The sequence below is a fragment of the Ammospiza nelsoni genome, chromosome 17 (assembly GCF_027579445.1).
Source record: "Ammospiza nelsoni isolate bAmmNel1 chromosome 17, bAmmNel1.pri, whole genome shotgun sequence".
NCBI lineage: Eukaryota > Metazoa > Chordata > Aves > Passeriformes > Passerellidae > Ammospiza > Ammospiza nelsoni.
In genome coordinates, this window is record NC_080649.1 from 9952174 (window position 1) to 9973918 (window position 21745).

General features: G+C 38.8%; 1 protein-coding gene across 1 annotated transcript in view; it reads left to right on the top strand.

Annotated features, from left to right (window-relative positions):
* The window catches only part of LOC132081141 (uncharacterized), a 74591-nt gene that overhangs the window by 23451 nt on the left and 29395 nt on the right, over positions 1–21745 (top strand). The window contains exons 18-41 of the mRNA XM_059484673.1: positions 390–574; positions 1346–1528; positions 1663–1754; positions 1935–2104; positions 2389–2548; positions 3610–3689; positions 4234–4414; positions 5490–5645; positions 6849–6982; positions 7092–7250; positions 7821–8001; positions 8463–8674; positions 9207–9395; positions 10343–10413; positions 11768–11930; positions 12042–12128; positions 13137–13256; positions 13784–14001; positions 15657–15850; positions 16973–17275; positions 17940–18169; positions 19169–19330; positions 19970–20284; positions 20871–21227. Of these exons, the coding sequence (XP_059340656.1) occupies positions 390–574; positions 1346–1528; positions 1663–1754; positions 1935–2104; positions 2389–2548; positions 3610–3689; positions 4234–4414; positions 5490–5645; positions 6849–6982; positions 7092–7250; positions 7821–8001; positions 8463–8674; positions 9207–9395; positions 10343–10413; positions 11768–11930; positions 12042–12128; positions 13137–13256; positions 13784–14001; positions 15657–15850; positions 16973–17275; positions 17940–18169; positions 19169–19330; positions 19970–20284; positions 20871–21227 (4302 nt within the window). The remainder of the gene's footprint in view (positions 1–389; positions 575–1345; positions 1529–1662; positions 1755–1934; positions 2105–2388; positions 2549–3609; positions 3690–4233; positions 4415–5489; positions 5646–6848; positions 6983–7091; positions 7251–7820; positions 8002–8462; positions 8675–9206; positions 9396–10342; positions 10414–11767; positions 11931–12041; positions 12129–13136; positions 13257–13783; positions 14002–15656; positions 15851–16972; positions 17276–17939; positions 18170–19168; positions 19331–19969; positions 20285–20870; positions 21228–21745) is intronic.

Genomic DNA, 21745 nt, shown 5'->3' on the forward strand with positions numbered 1-21745 from the left:
GACAGATATGTTAAAGATACAAAATATTGCTTGTTATTTCTCTAAATTGAACTCTAAAAGACACCAGTGTATAGTTGGTTTAAACAGCATTCAGTACATTAGGCCAAGATTTGTTCTGCTGTTTAATGGTTCTTACTTCTCTCATTCAAATCCATCCATGCTTAAATGCAAATTCTTTTTTTAACTAGAGTAGGACTGGTGTCTGACTCATGCCATGGCCATAGGCAGGCTTTGGGCTGCTTTCTTCTTTGTGTCCCAGACCAGCTCAGGTAAAAACACTTTTACAATAGACAGATGCAGTCAAAAGTTATATCTGACAAATTTATTGAATGCTAACTCTATTGTCCAAAATAATATTCTGGGTTTTGTTTGGGTTTTGTTCACCACAGGGGCAGGAGGTCCAGTTTAATAAAAGGATGAGCTTGGCCACTGAAGAGCTGCAGTTTCCAGCAATTTCAGGCTTTCCTGTTCAGCTGGCAGTCAATGCCTCAGCAGCAATCAACATAAAAATCAAAGGGAATGCTGATTTCAAACAACAGTCCAATTTCTTTCTAAATGGATATATCAAGCCAAGGTATTAAATGCTGCAAATGTGTCCCTTTCACATGTCCCTGATGTAAAGTAGCAATTCCTGCTGTGAAAGTTTTGTGCCTATTAATTAATTAGGAGATTCCTGAAGAACAAAAGCAGTCATCATCTTTCTGTTGCTGAATGGTTGCCATGGTGTAAGGGCAGCAGTGCTTTCCTGTCCTGCCTGTCTGATTTTGAACTCTCACTGTGTTATTCCAGTACTGGTCTAAGCTGACTATTCCTCTCTGTCTCTAGATCAGACTCCTGAATTGTTGCATGCAGATGATTTTTGCAATGTCTTACATGTGACAAGGGGATTTTTATTGGGATCAGATAATGCTCTTACAGGTTATGGATGCACAAACCAGTGGAGGATTCAACCCTGTGTTTCCTTACCTGGCTATTTCATCTTTTGTACATACTGAATATGTTACTAAACTTTTCTAAGTGCTGTACAGAGAGAAACTTGCCCTGTGATACTCAATTCTAATTTTTTCCCTATCTTAATATTTCATGCTGAAATATTTTTTCCCTATCTTAATATTCATGCATTCAAATCTCCTCCTTATGAGACACAGCAAAACTATAATTCGTTAGAAAGTGTGTGTTGGTGTAGATGCAATCTTTTCAGTTATTTCCTGAAACAAAATTAGTTCATGATTTTAATCACAGAATATACTGTGTTACAGCATTAAATGCTGTATATTTATTGAAGAGGTTTAAATTAAGTGCTTTAAAAAGAAACTGCATTTCATGTACATGAATCTTTCAACAGTGCATTTGTTCAGCTTTCTGTCCAAATGGGAATTGTGGGGACTCTGGGACAAGCTGGCCTAAAGTGGTTAACAGGAATTAGGACATCTACTAGTCTTGATGGGGGGATCCAGGTGAAGAAAGGGAAAGAGCTCAAAGTTTTCTTGAACACTCCAGAAGAATCTATGGAGATAATTGATTTCAGGTAAGATTAAGCACAGGCATCTTCAAAAACAGTAACTATTAACTTTCTTGATTATAACTGACAATTTTGTTTAAATATTGCTGTAACTTAAGCATAATTGATTTTAAGTTATTGTTCAAAATTCTTGGTTGTAGCTCTAAACTCTACTACAGAATGGTGGATGAGACAGAGGATATAGATGTCTTCCAAGACCACACAGAGACCAGGTCTTGCACTAGGGAGGAAGGTGAGTCCAGCTATTATGTTTGTCTTAGAAAGGCATTCTGAAATATCTATAACAGATTGTTTTATTCACTAGAGTTTCTTTTTTCATATATTATTTCTAAAGTTCTACAGTGCAATGTTAATTTTTGTGTTTTCTTTGTTTGCTGTTCTAATTGAATGTTCAACTGTTGTCTTCCACTAGTATCTGAGATTATTGGCTGGCAGCTGTGTTCTGCATTGTCCTATCCTGGCCCAGCCAGTGGTTTGGTTTTCCCCCTCAGTGGACCTTTGAGAGTGGCTGTGACATTAACTAAGCAAGACAGAGGCCTGCAGCAGTACGTGGTGGAAGCTGCCTATGACCACATAGCTCAGGTACCACTGGCACGCTGGGCCCTGCCTTTAGCTGCAGTTTGCTGTTCTGGTGGATCTCAGTACTGCACATCCAACCCTCTGCATTCCAAACTCTGTGTTATTATTCATTCCATTCCCAATATATGGGAAGATATGTTGGACACAAATTGCTGATGCTGATAGGAGGTGTATACTCTTTTTATCTACTGAACAGCACACACAAACACTCTGTTGTCTCAGTGTGAGAGATTGTTTTGTAAATGGTGTGCCAAATGAATAATGTGATTATCCTTTTTTTCTTTCAGGAGAATTCATGGATCCCTAGTGAAGCTGTCTTTCACTTCTTCCTTGGGACTCCAAAGTCAGACTTGAAAAGAGATATTGGTGTTGACCTAAGTTTTAGTGTCCCACAGAAGAAATTCAGAATCCAGTTTATACAACCTAAGAAAAAAATTGAGATTGATGGTAGGTTTTTCAACTAAGAGCCTGATCATCAGCTAATATCAGTTAGGAGAACTGCATTACAATTAACTGAGAAATATCAGCGTATTTCACAATGCTGGAACTGCATTATTATGTAATAACTGTCAGCTTACTGTTTTAGGTAGCAGCCATTCCCAATGGGGTTTGCATCTTGGTTAAGACTATATTTTGCACAGACAGAGGTTCAGTACCTGGTTCATAAAGTCATGTTAGAGAAGAAAGCTGTTACCAGGATTGATGAATTGAAGGCTAAAGAATATGGTGCATTGTTCTAACATCTTTTACGTATGCTGATCTTGCCTTACTGTTTCAATTTGCTGTGTTCTGTTAGTTGGGAGATGAACTTAGTTGTTGCTAAATCACTGTAGTACTGACTATGATATTGTCATCCATTATAATAAAAAATAACATTTTAATCACAGTGTACTATAGAATTCAGAATCTACAAAACCCATTGAGGAAATATAAACTGATCAATTAATGATAATAATATAGACAACATATTGCAGCTTCTTTGGTGTGCTGGTCAAGTGATGTTTTGTGTTGATTTATTCTACCATATCATCCATATCATGTATTTAAAATTTTCCACTCCGATTTTTTTTTTTTTTTTTTTTGATCCTGGTTATTTCCAAATGGATTGCAAGGACGCTTTACCAACACTGTGCAAAGCTTTGTGTGCACAGTGTTCTGAGCTCCTGAAATGTCTCCACAGCACAACACAACTTACAAGTTTTAGCACAGACCTAAAGTGCATAAATCAATTCCAGAACTAAGCTGGTTTTGTTGGAGACAGCTTCTTTACCTCTTCTCAATTATTCTCCTCAGAATATATTTTCAAAATTACTGGTTTATTCTGAAGACACTTTGCAAAATGCCTTTGCAAATTCTGATCCTAACTTTTTTTTCTTTGAGCTGATGTTTATGTTTTTAATCTCTCTGTATCTATTGTTTATAAAAAGAACAGCTATCATTTCAAGTTCAGTCTTAAGAAGCATCACTGAACAGTAAAGAAAATGTAAAGAGTTTTCTTTTTCTCCAAGGGAGGCTTGAGTTCTCTAAAAGTTCCCGAGTTGGACACCTGGAGCTGATAGTGGATGACCGAGATGTGTATTACATTAAGGTATGTTTCCATTTCATGAGGTCTCCTTCTAGCATGAATACTTACATAAAAGCACAGAAAAGAAAGGCAGGGAAAATATACATATTGAAAAACAGTTTTGTGAGCAATCCATCAGAGAAATTACCAGTTCTCCTTATTACATATTTTTGAGATAGCCTCAGTGCTAAATTTCAACCTAAAACTCTGTGAGACTGCCAATATTTTCAGTAACACCCTATTAACTTCTGGCCTGATATTGTAACATTTGTAGTGATTTCAGTCCTAAAACCAGCAGAAGCTGAAGGAAGTAGCATCTTGCACCACTGTGACCTCTGTGTAACTGGAAAAACAAATCCATCCTTCCTCTCCATTATTTATCAATGGCAAGTTTTAGGCTTTGTGGGATGTGGAAGGTTTATTGTTATATATATAGAAAAACATGTATTTTCTTCTTCCTCTCATCTCATTTATGAAACACCCAAGTCTATACTATTGCTTTCTTAAAACTTCACTTATGTTGCTGAGCAGCTTGGGGTTTGCTTTTTGATTTATTTGTTTGTTCTAGGGAATGGCAGATTTGCAGATGCTGAGTGGAGAGCAGAGATACATGACTCAGCTGGAGGTAAAGCTGATAAAGCAAAGCAGTCCTATCATTTTGTCAGGAAACATCACTAAACAGCTTGGCAAGAAGATAGCTTTTTCAGTATCTCTGAATAATTTGTTGAAGGATGCTGCCTTTCTTTCAGGTTAGAGGACAGTAAGTATTTGCCATATAAATGCAAGTTCTGCAGCTGTTATTTGTTAGAGTTGCATGGTTTTGGACATTTATTCCTTAAATTTCTTTCAAGTCCATAAGGACTCCTTTTTAAAATTACTATCCTGCATAAATTAATACAAATATATATATTTCAGAATAAAAGAAATTTTAAAATAAGTCTGTTTTGAATTACTGTTGGAAAGGGTAGAGGAAATAAGATGAAAGGAATTACTTGATAAAAACATGCCAAAAAATAACAGCTGTTTTTCACTTTTGTTAGTACAAAACAGTGCAGAGACACATATTTGTAGCTGAATGTCTCTTAAGACCTGCTGTTCTAAAAATCTTGAAGACTTTTTTTCTCATAAATAAGCTAAGAGGAAAATACAAGAGGAAGTATCAGAAAGAGAGCCTTAATATTTGTATAACATCAATACATTAAAATTAAGATAATACAGTGAAATAAACCAATAATTTATGTCTAAAGCTCTCATTTTTGACTGAAATGTCATAGGGTTATGTAGTACTTTCAAACAGAACTAAGAAATGCAGAAGGCAGATTGTTTTTTGGTGGATGACCTTTTGGTGAAGTTTTCATCCTTAGCTTTCACACGGACTGCCAGTGACTGTATCCAAGCCATTTCTGGTCTGATTTCAAACTCCCAGCACCTGAAAACTTGGCTGTACCAGCTGTGCTGCTGCAAAGCCACAGGCTTGCTCTGACTTTATTAGAGGTGAACATCCACATGTTCACACATTAGGGCTTAGTTAATTAAAAGATCTGTCTATCTGAATTTATTTCCTTTGAGAAGCAGTTTTGGCTGCATGCATTTCAATAAGCTTGAAGCAGGTTGTGAGAAGTGTGGTCTGCAGGCTGTCTGTGGAGATGGAGAAAGACACTTTCTGAACATCCAGCTCTGTCTTTTTATCTCTTCACTACACAGGGAGTTCATAATGGTGGAGAGACTGAATGCCCTTTTGGTTTCCCCACTGTAGTATTCCTTTAACTAGATGAAGTAACTTCAAGTTCTATCACTGCATAATCATTTCTCTTCTTTCTATAGGACTTCTGGAGAAAAAGGATGATGATAAGCAGAGACAATACTCGTTGGAAGGGGAGACTCACCTGCCAGGTGTTCTTGGAGTTCATGCCATTGCTCTTCTCCAGCAGCGTGAGGGATTGTGGTCTCATGGTCTGCAGATTAAATATGGACTCCTAGGTACACTGAAAAACAGGGAAAGTAAAAGTATTCTGTATTACTCATTTTTCCTACAAGATTTGCCTCTGTGGTTAGAGCACAGTAGAAAGATTTCAGTTAATTTTTAAACTGTGATCTGAAACTTGGGGATGAGTTTCTGTTTCAGTTGGATATACTTTACTCTTTGAGTCTGCATATAAAACCAATTTTTTTTAAATGGGCTTTTCACAAGCATTATCCATCATTAGATTAAAAATCACTTTTTCAATGAGAATTGCTCCTAATTAATTTGTGTTTTCAGATGATTGCATGCATGCACTCAATAATATGAGGGGTGGTTTCTAGGAAGCAGCTGGCTTTGCTCCCCTGGTTGCAATATAGGAATTGTGTTAATTTTGTGGGACAAAGCAGGTGAACATCAGTGCAGTTATATCAAAGTATTGAATGCTTGTAGTAGCTAATCATGCTAAATGTTACAGGGGGATTGTTTATGCTAACTCTGTTGCACCTTCAGAGAGTATGTAGCAATATGAGTAATAAAGTTTTCTTAAACCTACACAGACATGGCCCCATAATTTTGCTAAAAAATGGCATGCTGATCACAGCATTTTATAAACAGCAAAGAAAACATACCTGGACATTTAAACACTACCTTAAGATGCCTGGCTGTAGCTATGTAATTGTGCAGTTAGATACTTGGAGCATAGTTACACTTCAGTTTAAACCTAGTTTGACAGCTATTCCACCTGAAGTATTCAGCAAATACTTCCTTACAGAAGTACTGGATTTTTCATTTTAAAAAGTATTCCTAGTTATTAGTTGGAGCTTCAAATTCAGTATTGTAATTTTCTTCTCAGCGTCCAGAAAGACTGGAAGTTTTTTGGTTTTTTTTAAAGATGAAATGTCATGTAATATCATGGTGTTGGGAGCTAGGTGGTAACAGAAAATCATCAGATATTGTGTGATACCAAGAAAGCTGCAAAGTTTGATTGTGATTAGTTTGTAGTTCTTTTACTTTAACCAGGTAAAATTCTGTTTAAGTAATGAAGTTTGTGCATTTATAAGATAAATCAACAAGGATATAATTGTAAAAATAAACAAATCTCACTTTGATGTTCTGAAAAGTAGAACTCTTGAAGCCAGTGCCATATTTATACTATAGGCATTTTGAAAGATTAATTCTGATTTACTTGAATAAGTAACTTTGTGCTTTAACTTGAGCAGGAGAGGCAAAAACCCCTTGCCACGAGTGCAGCACGCAGCAGAAAGTTCAAGTGGAGACGGGTGCACGGGGCTTCTACAGCCTGGAGCTGGGCCATGAGTTTCACTGTGTGCAGGCTCCCTCCTACAGCCACCAGGTGGGTGCTGAGCCAGGCACTCTGTGCTGGGCACCCCTGTGGCACCTGTACTCAGGGCTCTCAACATGAGCAAGAGATCACAGCAAAAAGGCAATGCCCTCTTCTTTAGGTTCACCTGAAACATGAAGTGACTGCATCTTGGATTTCGTCCCAGATGGAAGTGAACTATGGGAAACATTGGGATGAAGTAAACAACAAGAAGAAAGTGCTGATCAGCCAAGCCTTTAAGAACAGTTCCAGTTCATCTGTAGTCAGCTATTTCATGGAGGTAATAGTGATGGTTGAAAAGTAAGACCTTCACTTCAAATATTTAACAGACAGACTAATAATAAATTTTGTATTTTTTTATTACAATCTTTTTTTTTAAAGTATGATGTGTACTAATAATATAAGGCAAGTACCCAGACCTAATAATTTTGAGCTTGGTGAGGTCTTAGCTCAGACACACTGAATCTCTGACATTTGCTAGAAGATAAATTTTGCAAATACTGGAAAAGTTGGGTTGTAATTTGCTCTGAGGTTTTTGCATTATTAACTCATATAAAATTATTGTAGAGATTTATGAAAGCTGCTTTGGTGACACAATGTGGAAGGAGGGCTCAGGTTATAACAACTCAGAATATTACAGCATTTTTCTTTTTGACTCTCCTGTAGTTGTAACAAATGCATATTAAAGAAACTTCAGTCTATTATTGGTGAGCATGCATGAAAATCTATAGAGTGAATGGCAAATGTGCAAAGGCAGAAGCTGTGACCTTCCTGCTTCTGTGTGTGTAATTTACACAGGCCTGAGAATGGGATCTTGTTTTTGTTTAAAGTTGCTTCACTTCTTTTCCAGTTTACCATGCAAGTCCTGGAAAAACAGATGAATTATAGAATCCAGCTGCAGCACTTGCACACCTCTCAGGTGTATTTGCAGAGCAGCACCAACTTTGAGGTGCAGTATAATGACCATGTGCCATTTGTGGCTGGGCTGCAGTGGAAGGATGCATCCAGAAATGGCCTGAAGAAGTGGGAAGGTGAAGTACCACAAACCATTTCCAGTCTGTGATTAGAAAAGCAGGCATTGGAAGCTGCTGCCAGGTTTTTCTGAGCAGTTTTGCGTGAGTGCAACAGAATGATAAAGATGTTTGTTGGAAGAGAGAGACCCTGGAGATTGTCCAGCCCAGCTTCCTGCTCCAGTCAGGGCTGTTTCTAGTAGTAGATCACATCTGTTGTGGCTTTGTCCAGCTGAGTTTTCAAAATCTCCAACCTACCACAGCCTGGCTGGCCTCTTCCAGCAGTTCCATTTACACAAGTGAAGGACATTAATTTCATTATATCCAACCCAGAGATTTTAGCAATTCCAAGAGAAAAGGTTGATAGTAGCATTTTAGCTTCATTCTGGAACCCCTGGATCTTATCAGCCTTGAAGTGGAGTTAGAATCCAAGTAACCTGAAATCTCAGATTTGTGTCAGCTTTAATGTATGTCCCTTGCAGGTGGGTTCATTATGGACACCCCATGGCTCTACCTGTACACAGCTCACAAACTGCACCAGCCTCAGCATTCTGCTTATTTACTGACATCCCAGCTGACAGCTGCAAGAGCTCTCTCCATTAAAGACCTTATACTGGAACTATTCTATAAAGATCAAGGCAATGAGAAGGAAGGAAAAGTTCACATTTACACACCAGCTACCACATACCTGCAGGTGGGTGACATGGTGCTTTGCAGGGTGTATGGCTTTGGGGACAGGGCTATGTGCTATCACTGTGCCCTGACTCTGTGGTTTCTAAGCTTCCTCCTCATTTATTTTAGACTGTGATATGCTCAGAGGTTTAAAACTAATTTAATCATAGTTGCTGTTCATTAGGCAATGTGGTAGACTTCTGTCACTATGCAATTTAACTTATGTTTATGATTAGGATGTTCCTTTATCAGCTTTTCCTCCTTAGGTCACTACTGCCTCAGGCACAGTCATGGAGAAATGTGAGAAACATTCTTGAATGAGAAAAATGTGTTCATCAACTATTTAGCTTTTTGTCTCTCTCTTGTTTGGAGGAGATAAAATAAACTTTGAACTCTGTATGGTAATTTGGGGTATTTTGATAATGGAAAAGATGGCACACATTTCTAATAGTTCTTGTAAGTGATCATTCTGTCACCTCTGTGCTGTGCTGTGCTGCTGCACAATGGAATGCTGTCTGTCCTGGCTCAGCCAGACTAATGTCTTTGTTTTTCAGGCATCCACAGTTAATCATCTTGGGAGGAATGTTCTGCATAGCTATAGTGAAATGGTCTCTCTGTGGAATCAGCTTGTAAAGAATGAGATTCATTTGGAGAATAATGAACGAGCCAAACTTCTCTGCTTTAAGATAAAGAGTACAAAACAGGAATTTAACTTCACAGCCAGCTATCAGAATCTGCCAACGGTGAGAAAGAGAAACAAAAGCAATTTTTTTTGACTCAGCACTCTCTTCCTGAAAGATGTTATTGCTAGTGTTGAAATTTAAACCCTTCCAGTAATGCATTTATTTCTGTCTGTTTTGACAGGCTGCAGTGTAAATCTAGGTTCAAAAAGAAAACAAAAACTTGTGTGGCATAGTCTGGGGTACTTCTCACCTATTAGAGAGCCCAGTCAGTCAGGGAGGAGGGGGTGAAGAGAGACAGCATGACTAGAAAGAGAGCTGGAGATGTGGTTACTCTCAACTTGAGGAAGATGTATGAGAGGTGTAGAAGATTCTGCTGTCCTGGAGAATCAGAATCTCTTGTCTGCTAGTGAGCATGGTAACAACCCAGGTTTATAGGCTATTTTAATCTCTACATCCCTTCTAGTCTTAAAATAATTTTTGCTTTGCTTGATGTCTGTGGCACAGGAAGGATAATCAGCAGTTTCTCCTCAAAATAGGTTCTTTGATCAGTTACTTTGGTCCACTCACACCTTGCAGGAAGTCTTAAAAAGTGTTTTTCTAAACATAGCTTTGAAAATGCTTTTTCCATGCTTTGAAAATCCAGTTTGGATTTTTATGTACCAGAGCTTGCCTATATTGCAAGTAGGTGTCACTCAAGTGATACATTAATGGGCATTTGTCTTCTGCTGGAGTCAGTTTTCTACTGATGGCACTTTTAATCCTCTGAGAGATTAATGGAGATCTAGACTTAACTGCAGCAGAAATGGTTTGTCTGTGAAGTGACAGCCTTGCTGCATCCTGTTGAACAACATGGTTTCCATATTGAGGTTCTTGAATATGAATGCAGTAAATCTGATGCAATTGTCCTTTCCTGTTCTGGTCTCATGATCTGAGTGCAGCCTAAGAAGACAAACTTTTCTGTGAAGATTGTATGGAGAGATTATAAAAGTCAGCCTGTTATACTGCAGTGTGAAGGTCAGATAAAGGAGCTGAGGAAGGAGAAGATGCTCTATCAAAAACGTGCAACCCTTCATTTCAGGTTTAGTACTCTTATCTCTGTCTTTTAAGAATGTTTTGGCCTATATTTAATGTGCATCTTGATGCTCTTAGGAAATGTTCTGGGCTTTACAAAGTGAGAGTGGCACATGCACAGAGTCTGTTCTTTGTCCCATCTGGTTCTCTGAACTTGCTCAAGTACAGCAGCTTCATGGTTGATTTTTAGCATCCATTAGGTTTTGGCCTCTTTGTTGAAATGACAATGAACAAATCTGTCACAGGCAACAGACCATGTGTGCTGTGACATGTTTGCTGGCAGCTCAGCCAGGCAGATAGCCTCCTTTCCTGAAAACAGCAGGATTTATGGTGTGTCCAAACTTGTATGTGGTGAGAAGTTCCAAAATCCAGATCTGATTCTCTTTGCCATCCATGTGCCTTTTTCCTAGTCCTTAGGCATTATATAGTCATTCTAAAGCCAGAGGTATCCTCTTAGAACATGTAACAAATGGTCTTATTTAGATTTTGGAATATATTTCCATTTTCTGATGAGAATGAGTACACTTCTCCTACATGTTGGCTGTCCCTGAAATTTCTCTCTTCATTATCCATTACTAAAGCCCAGCCTGAGGGTTTTAGTAAAAATGTGTGCTCAGATTAGAGACATCTGGATCACTTCTGGGGACATCTCAGCTTTCTTAAGGCACAGCAGCATCTACAGGAGTGCACAGGAGTGCTGTGCAGCTTAGAGATAACTAAAACACTGGGAGGTGTCTTTTCATTAGAAAAATATGTAAATGAAGACCTGTACCAGGTATTCTAACATGTGTAAAGGCAGTCCAGTGTCTGCTTATAAGGCTTTGTGCATGCTTCCAAGAGGTCTGACTAAGTAAATGTGCAGAAATATTTAATAAAGTCCATAAACCATTACACTGAAGTAAATTACTCCTAGAGCTGTGTAGTGCTGAACATCTGTTGCACAGGATTCTTGACATGTAGATACTGCTTCTACATAAAGCATAAAATGTGGATAGGTGAAATTTTCAAACCTGCCAGGAGCTTTTGGACACTCCCTATTTGAAGTCTTGGCCATGCAGGTGTAGAAGGTGTATGTGCTGGTTGTGCGTGTCAGAACTTCAGAGCAGAACCTTCTCCCATGCATTTACCAAATCCAGGATGGAAACTCTATCAAAAATTCAGGCTAGTGTGTGGAGTTTGTATAAAGTTGTCATTATGCTCTGTAGTTTCCTAAATGTCCAGTCCCATGTGTTTTGCTTCTGTACCTGACACCCTGGTGGTAACAGATAACTTTGGAGTTCAAGTTGAACTCTGCATAATTTCTTTTTGTAGTTGTCTATTAAGATCTTTTACACTATGTTTATTTCTTGGGTTTTTTCCAGGCATCCTTTTAAAGTGCCTTTTCTGCAGAGCTTCTTTCTGCAGGAGACATTTACTGTTGACAAAAAGCAAAAGCACTATTTCATGGAAACAAAAGTTTTGATAAATGGAGTGGAGGAAACAGTTCAGACTCTCATACTTGGTTACCAACCTGAAAACCCCTATGTGAGTTATCCAAAAACTTCCTTTGGTCTGATATACCAAAACAACTTGTAAATGAGTGGTTTACTGCATATGACTTATGTTCCTTGCATTTTCTCTCAAACTTCTTTTTAGATTTGTGCTGGCTTAACACATCCTTATAACTACAGCATGTTTCCCAAAGATGTTGAAATGTGCATTTTAACTCTAAGTCATCAAAATGTGAGTAAATTTCCCATTAAATTAGTTAGGAGACATTAACTACCTGTTTATTTACACTTTGTCTTTTCAGACCTCACTTGCTATAGGTCTTTAGTTTCTCACCACAGAGTTGTTGCAACCAAAATGTTCAGAGGGTCATTATGTGCTTGGTACCTCCTTAATTTTGTATAATAATATGTTGTGTAGTAATCCATGATAAAAATAATTCAAATATTTTTAGAATGTTATTATGCATGAATGTTATTAATAAAACAAGTACTGGGATAGGATGGATTCAGGGTTCTCACCCTTATCTAGTTGTGTCTATTCATCTTTCTTACCAAATGTATTTTTTAAGCTATTTTTCCTTATTCTCTTGTTTTTCATTCTGAGCCAAAACGTAATAGCTTGAAAGCTTCATTTTTCATGATGTGTAGGGATGACTTCTCTGATCTTTCATTATACACAGGGTTAATATTCAGTGCACTTTTCTTACTCCCATTCTTAACACACAGGTGAAGCATGAGCTTGAGACTGTCTTAAAGGTGAATAAGGAAGATGTTCTCAGTTTTCTAGGGAGGTATCAGGACAAATCCAGTGAGGCAGATTTTAGACATCTTTTACACATGGATGTGACACACTCATTCCAGGTACTGGGTGGGTTTAATTTTTGGTATTTTTTATGTCTTGCTGACTGTTTTACTGTATTAGTCTTTAGAATTATAATTGTTTGTTGCTGGTAAATGTCCTAATCCAATCAAGTCCTGGCCCTTGACAAATAACTGTTCACTTATGTATAAATTGTTTGTGTCAATAATACTTTGTAAGGCACACATTGACCTTTTTTTCATGCTTTTTTTACTGCTTTCAATATATTTTTCAGTATTTTGGGATATAACTGGTAAAATTTGATATGCACATTTGCTTATATGCATCACCCACTTTGTGCTAGAAGTTGAGACATTAAATCACATAAGGCAATTGGGGGGAATGCAATGTTCTGTTCTGATACTCTACCTTGTCAAATAGCTTGAGTTTCCACAAGCAATGGCCCTAAGTGGGGAGCTGTTCTCCAGGCAGACTAAACTGGAGCACTTGGACTGTGGTGTGAGTGTAAAAGTCACCATCAACAAGAACATGTCTTCACAGGTCAGTCCCCTGGTCATTACAGTCTTGTTGCTTCAACTTGAAGCTTTTGCAGTTTGTACACTGAATGACTACAGTGAAGAGGCATAAATTGTTAGGGAAACAGTTAACTTTTGATTGTTAGGTTTTGTTCTGGCTAGATAGCTACATGGAGTTGGAATAGTTGGCTTGTATTTTGGCTGAAATTCAGAAAACTCTTAATGTCTAATTAAATTGTACTTAAAATTCAATGTAGCTCATATTTTGTTGTGACAGGGTTGGGATAAAGACAGGGAGATCACTTACCCATTACCTTCACAGACAAAACAGGCTCAACTTGGGCATTATTAATTTAATTAATTGCCAAATAAAATTAGTTAGATTATGAGAAACAAAGATGAGAACTAAAAGCTCCTTTCCCCTTTGCTCCCCTCTCTGCTTTTGTCCACTCCCAACTTGTCTGCAGTCTCATTGCTCAGACTGGTATTTCAGTATTGTGAATGATAATCTGAGATCCTTAATGTCCTGCTCTCCTTTTTCTCTGTGTGCAGGCCCAGGCAGCCCTGAAGAGTTATGGTGAGAACAATGTCAATGGCTCCCTTCACCTTCATTCCGATGGAAGGGAAATGCTGATGCTGGAGGTTAATATGAACAATGAAAAGAGGAGGAATGCCAGAATTGTTGAACTGAGGGCTTTTCTCCATCAAACAGTCCTGACAAATCCAGAATCAGTACAGTTCCAGCTCATGAGCAAAATATTTCCATCAAGGTAGAGAAATCAGAATGTTGGTTAATTGAGAAACTGAGGAGTGTTCTGGGATACAAATTTAAATGCAATTACTCTCCTATGACTGCAGCAAGGCCACTGAGTAAATGCCAGTTCATGTGTTATTCCTATTATTGAAATACTTTTGCTCCTTGTGTTGCATAAGTTGGTATAAGTTGTGTTAATGTGTTCTAGATGCTTTTGAAGGACTTTGTATAGAGAACTTTGAGTGAACAGATAGTACAAGTTATGCCAGTGGAAAAGGGCACTTCCCAGTGTTTATTGTAAGGTTTTTAAAGTATTGGAGAAAGCTCTGAGGTGGCAGATATGGGAAATAGCAATTTGACTCTCCAAGTTTCAGCTGATTTTTCAAATTTCACAAATACAAAAGTATGCAATGAAGAATTTTAGAACTTCTGCTGAGGTCCCAGTGTTTACTAATTGGATGGGATAAGGAGAATGAGAAAATAAGAGTTAAAGAAATCAGAAGTTACTACAATTTAGATGAAGCACATTAGATTTACTAGTAATACTAAAAATAGATAAAATATTCCAAGAAGGGTATTTCATGTGGTTCTGTAGTATGCTTGCAGTTCTGGGTTTCCAAAAGGGCATTAATTTGTTTAAATACCAGGGTAAGCCAGAAGAGAGCAATTTATTGCAGTTCACAGGAAAGAAAACAGAGCACTTAAAATTTTTGGAATGACAGTTTGTTTAGGGTTTGTTTTACAGGGAGAATACAAACAAAAATAAACTGTTAAATGTTTCTGGAGAACAGCTAAAAGGACACAATCTGTACAGACTTCAGTTACTGACTGATGGAATGAATCTTACTTCCCCAAACAGTGTAGTTTTTGTTCTTCCCATAGAGTGGATTTTCACTGAATTTTTACTTGTCATGAGTCTTTTAACAGGGTTCCAATTTCTAGGAGGGATGTCTAACACTATGAAAACTGGAGTGATTGCCTCACTTTTAGGTATTTTGTGTAGTATACTTGAGTCTAGAAAGTCAGACAGCTTAGTGGGTATTTTGTTGAAGGCCATGTGAAAATTGTGTCTCAATCTTATACTTAAAACACTGAAAATGGAACTTTTTGTTGCTCCAGCAGGTTTCCCTAAAAAGCTGTGCCATGTTTCTCCAACACCATTCAATTCAGGGTCAAGATGCAAAGAAATATTGTTGGTTCATTTACCAAACTCAAATGCTGGTGACACTTAAAATTATTTTTTAAACTGGGTTCTCAAATGCTGCTTTTAAATCAGCACCAAAGAGGTATTTCATATTGTGACAGAGAAACTTCATTACCAACTCAGAGTCTCTTCAGCTCTTTCTTTTATTAGGAACCATAACAAAAGCTTTCAAGAAATTTAAAGAAAAATTAGTCTGCCAATCTGTGAAGCTTTACTGAGGGATTTATAAACATGTGGTGAATCGTGTGTGCTGACTGCAAGGCATCTGATGGCCTGATTCACAGCACTGGAATGAGTGTCCAGAGAGTCTGTGGAGTCTCCATCCTTGGAGATACTCCAAACCTGACCACACACACTCTTGAGCACCCTGCTCTCATTGATCCTGCTTTGAGTGAGGAGAGATGTCTTGACAATCCTGAATCAACCATAAAAATATCTTACTAGCAATTTTATGTCTGTCTTTTTAGACTTCTGTTGTCTTCTGACTTGAAGCTTAATGAAAATAGGCTTCACGTGGATTTCATGGGAGCCAGGGAGCAGAAAGTTGGTTTTGTTTTGTCCCTGAATGGAAGAGTCCAACACACTTTTACTGGATTAAAGGCCATACCTCATCTCATTTCTCTGGATGGATTACTCAAGTGCAAAAACAACATTCATGATGGTACTGTGTTCCTTTGTGTTTTGTCCTAACCTGCAGCTATCTAAGGACACTGCTTAATTTTAATGGAATCCTTCCTGGGCTGCACAATGTATTCAGCTCTGGGGCCCCCAACAGAAGAGCAATGTGTACCTGTGTACCACAGAGATGATCAGAGGGCTGGAGCCCCTGTGCTCTGCAGCCAGGCTGGGAGAGCTGGGGTTGTCATCCTGGAGAAGAAAAGGCTCCAGGGAGACCTTAGAGCCCCTCCAGTACCTAAAGGGGCTCCAAGAGAGCTGGAGAAGCACTTTGGACAAGTCTTCAGACTCACAGAAGGCAGGTTTAGATTGGATATTAGGAAGAAATTCTTGTGTGCGTGATCAGACAATGGAACAAGTTGCCCCGAGAAGCTGTGGATGCCTCATCCCTGGAAGTGTTCAAGGCCAGGCTGGACAGGGCTTTGAACAACCTGGGGCAGTGGAAGGTGTCCCTGCCCATGGCAGAGGGGTTGGAACAAGATGGACTTTAAGGTCTCTCTATCCTGAACCATTCTGTGATTCTGTATAATGCAGAGCAGAGTACTTAGCATGCAAAATCAACCCTGGGTCATTGGGTTGAGACTATTTTTCAGTGAACTAACATAGTTTGGATTTTTCATGTTTTCATGGATTAAAGGAAATAGTGGGTGGCCTCTTTCCTCTTCTGAAATGTGGGGGCTGACTTGAGAGTCCCACTCCTTTGAATGGCTCCATGGGTGGAGTAGGTCACTGCAGAGCTCTGGAGGGATTGATTAGCCTGCAATTACACAAGTACTAGGTCACAATCCATCTGTAAATTTTCCTTCAGAGGGAGTGCAGTATAGTACAGGGCCTAAGGGCACAAGAAGCTTGGTGAATAAAAAGAAACAGCTGCCAGAAATACTATAATGTAATTTATTTTAAACACAGACACTCACTAGTAGAAAAACCCTCAATACTGAACTGCTTTGCTCTCTAGATTAGGCAAATTTATCTAGTGTAATAAATGGAAATTTTCCTACTTCCTCCTGGTATTAAAGTAATGGTTAATTTATACATTATTTCTAAAACTGTGACTATTTCTGTCCCAAGAATCTCTCTCCACAGTAATAACTTCTGTCTGTTACAGGTAACATCAATGTGATGGTCAACCAAAGACTGTATGGACTGCAAGTCAGGAACAGGAATGTGTTTGGGAATACCACTGTGCACAATCTCACTGTTGCCATGGTTCAGAATGGCAGTCAGGCAATCCCAGGGGAGGCAAGACTGAAAGGACACCTGGAACTGAGTAAAGAGAAGAAAAGGGGGCTAGCTAGCTTCCAGGTGGATGAGAAGGCTCTTTCTGTAGATTTTTTCAATATCATGGATCATGGGCACAGCAGAGTCAGTGGGACTTTCACACATAATGTTGACTTTTTAAAAGATGCAGGTAGGAACAAAATCTGACTTGATGGCGTGTTCTAATAAGGTGAATTTATCTAAATGACTTCTGATCAGTGGAAACAGATGAGTTGTGTTTGTTCACTACCAGAACAAAATGTGTTCTAGACTTAGCAGCATTCTTTTGAATATTGTTGAGAAAATTAAATTGACGCAGAAATAGTTCAAAGAGTTTTGAAATATTTCAGAGTAAATTATTTCTTTCTTGTACATCTGTGTTCTTGCACAGCACCTAAGCTAACCAGTTCCTCCAAGTGTAGTTTTATGCCAAGTGTGGTTTCCTAAGCAAAGCTGTGGATTTTCATGAACTGGAGTTATCAGTAATTTTCATGGGTTCCTTTGGACAGAATAAATATTTTCTGAATTTTTCTGACAGCTGACTACTGGAGTTGGACACAATACCAATTGGTAAATATCCTTTATCAAAAGAAGGAAAGTTCTTGATTTCCAAAGTACCTGCCACATTTTAATTTAGCAGTCCCTTTTTAATATGATTTTCACCTGGTAGGTAATGTCCTTCTATAAATATCAGTAAAGTGATCACACTTTATATAAAGGTGTGTGTTTTCTTATGAAAAATTACAGAAGGCTTCTTTTGATCTGTAATACATCTTTGTAGTCTGTAATGATTTTACTTCCTTCCCTGTCAATAGGGTTGCCTTTGGATGGCAATCTTACTGCCACATGTGAGCATGGCACAGGAAATCACACCATTGCCATAGCCCTGCAGAGTGGCAGTGAAAGGATGGTTGCTGTGTTTGAGGGGCACAGAGTGGCCACAGAGCCTCCAACATCCCAGCTGTCTGTGAGCTTAAAGCACAACATCTCAAAGATCAAGGAACATGGGATCCCTTTTGTTTTAGAAGCTGCTGGCTATTATGAGGTAAGAAGAGTTCTGCCTGTGAAAGTTTAATTTCTGGCAGGACCATTTGTGTATATATAATAACTCTAGGCTTTTCCTATGCAATCTAAATTTTTATTTTAGAAGCTGCTCTGTTTTTGAGATGTACTAAATTACTGAGTGAAAGAAAGGTGTTGTCTGGCTTCTTGTCATACTGTGAACCTGTCATCTGAGCTTTTGGAGCTGAACCTAGACTAAATGAGATGCTCCATTCAGTTCTCATTTAAGTGAAATGCTTTGCTGCATATGAACATATGTCTTGTCCAATTTTATCTTTCCCTTATAAATGGGAAGGGGACCACCAGGCCTAAATCTTGCCTCTGGTACTGAATTTAACTGGTCCTGGTGTCATCCTTTGGATGGTTGCTAAAGATCAGAACAGTGTTTAGCATGGCTTTCCCTTTGGAAATTCCTACCCCCAGAAGCATTATGGACCATGGCTCCTGGTATGGTGTTGCTTGGCCACTCTTCTCTGTGTCTGCATTTCTGCTATAGATCTGTGAATGTTACAGCTCTATTGTATTCCAGATTATCTTTTCATAAAAGAAGAGTTCAAATACTTTTCTATCTCAGACATCCATTGCAAAGCTCAAGTCACTCACATGCTTATATTTGAGTGGCTTCAACCACTGTGGTAGGGTGAGACACAGAGGTGTGCAAAGAATTCTAAACAGTTCCTTTGCCTTGCTTTTTAATAGTTCCAGTGCTTTAATTGTTTGTGCCTGAGGGCTGAAATCCTTCAGGGTACTGAATGCTCTCAGTATGTTTTGGAGCCAGAAGGAATTATTGATACACTGCATTTAGAAGGTCTGGCATAACACTACAGTCTCTATTTGAAATGAGGCTGCCTTGATGAATTTGCACTTTTATTTTACCAGTGCTGCCTCCCTGACACAGGCTGTGATGTTTAAGCACAGTGCAACACACTCTGCCTTTCCCAGTTGTTGTTTTTTTCCATGATTTGCTTTCTTCTGTGCATAGAATTTCTCCAGAAAGATTGCTGCAGGGATAACAACTACAGTGGAGACAGAGCAGCTCAAGATTGAAATAGAGAAGAAAATCACTGACACTGCTATAGAAATTTCTCTTTCACTTCACCATGATGTTGGAGGACTGATGGACATTGTTCCACATGTACTAGAGGTTTGCAGAAATCCTGCCATTTATTTTAATGTATTTAGTGCACTAAACTTTATATTTTTGAAACAGAACTCTAACTTTTAATCTATGTTTTGGTGCCTTCATCCATTTGATCCTTAAAGCAGCTTTGTATCTTGCTCCTTTGAATTTTAGTTCTACCTGCTTTTCTTAATTTTCTGAATGTGCTTTGTTGACAACATCAACAGGTTGCTTGCAGTGGAGAATCTGCTAACAAACAACTTTCTGGCCTTTGCAATGGTGCAATTGCATTCCATCATTTTGAGGTACTTGCTTCATTTATAAACTTTGCTCTCAACAGCACAGTGTCTTATCTACTGTGGAGGGAATAAGTACTGAAAGTATCAGACACTTAGAAATGGATTTGAGCTTCCTGGAAGTTTTGTGTGCACTTTCAAATATTTTCATTAATAATTGGTTTGGGTTTTCTTCCTGTTGTTTCTATTATGGAACTCCAAAATAAAGATTTGAGTCCATCTCGCTGTTTGTTTCAGCATTTATAATTATGTAGGATGAATACAAAGTGGTGTAGGGAACAGTTCTCTCTAGTATTATGAGCTTTTAAAAACAGTATGTGACCTGACAGGAAAGCAAACTTGACCACAGTTTTCTGTAATTTTTCAGACTCCAGCAAGAGTTTCACTGAATGGGTCAATATTTACCAGCAACTTTACTGTCATCCTCTTTGGACACGTTTCTTTTCATGACATATTTGCCTGCCTACAACTCTATGCCACCAGTAACACCCATCCTCATTTAGAAATCGACTTCCAGCATTCTTTGCCTTCACTTCATTCTCTGGGAATTGCCAGAGAGAACCAACTGAAGGTGTCAGCCATGAGAAGTGACAAGTACAAGGGCATCCTTGGTATTGTCCTTGGGCCTTGCACTTTGGAAGCTGATGGGGAAGTGAGCCTGGCAGGCAATGAGACAGGATGGGTACTTACTTTTAGAAACAAGTGTGTCAGTCTAGAGGTAAGCCCAGATTGTTGTTTTCTGCATGCCCTTCCACTCTGTGTATTTCAGATCACTGACTCACAGAAAACTGTCTCCTGATACATTTATGGATAGGCCAAATTTGGTCATTAAAGTTCTTACAGAGCAATGAGTCAGAGCATTTGCAGGGGGAAGTGGTAATTTGGAGTAATACAATGGTAGGTGTTGCCATAAAAATGTTGCTTAATAATAGTTTATTAATTAAAATAAACTTTTGTCCTAAAATCTAGTGAAAAGCATGTCCTTTCAGTGTGGAATTGGGGACGTTAAGATTTTTTCCTTCTGCATTAATTATGAAAAGATTATTTGAGGATTTATTCTTCTTTCCCCTCTCCCCCCCATGTAGATTTTTTTCAGGTTTTTCACAGAGAAATTTCTGATTTCTCTCTGAATCAAGCTGTCTTGTATGGTCCTTTCCAAACACAGATTGTTTCAGAAAGAAGAAATGCTTTCTCATGAATTAGGAACAAATGAGAAGACAGTTGCTTTGCTTTGTGTGTTTTAAATTGTGTAATCTTTTCTGTTGCAGAGGATGGGATTGCCTCGTGCTGCAGTCTTGGGGGGCTCATTTCAACACAACATCTGCAACGTGGGCTTGTTAATGAAGCTGCAGTGTGATGGCAGAGCAGTGGATGTGCAGATAGACACCTCCTGCCAGCATGAATACACACTCCAAGGGATGCTCAGGCATTCATTTCCCTGGCTCAGCCAGCTGGGGCTGCCTTTTGAAAACTCAGTCCTGTTCTCTGCAGCCACAGACTCCACCACAGAGGGCATTTTCCTGCTGCAGGCTGGCAGATGCAGACTGAGGGCTAGAGGGGACCTCTGTATTCAGAGTAAAGCTGACTGGACACTGGAAACAGAAACAGAATGCCAACTTCTGCAGGTAGCTCTGGGAAGTTTTAAAGAGAGTTTGGGGATCAAATGAAGGCACTGTGGGTTTTAGCTAGCATGGCACTGCTGGAGTGCTGGGAAGGCACTCTAAAGGCACCCCTGTCCCAGCATTAGGCAAAGGCAGTGTCACACATCCTGCTCCAGGTGCTCTCTGGGACTGAGATCAGTTCAGCCTTTGCTGAGTGTTGCCTTTGCAGGCCGACACTGCCCTCTAAGGCTGAACAGCAAGATCAGCCTGAACTCTGCCAGAAATATATTCCCTGGTCTGTGAGCCTTCTGTCAAAAGAGAACTTCCTTGGTTTTTCCAATTAGCCTCACTGACTACGTTGGAAAGAATGACTATTGCAAAATCAGGGGTTTTTCCTAGATGTTCATAGGCATTTATATTTTGCTTTCAAATCCTCAAACTGAATAGCTTCCTCAACTACAAAGTGGCAACATAAAAATGACAGCAAAGTTGTAGTGAGAAGGGAATGAGCACCCCTTAAAGTATTAAAAATAGTAGAATTT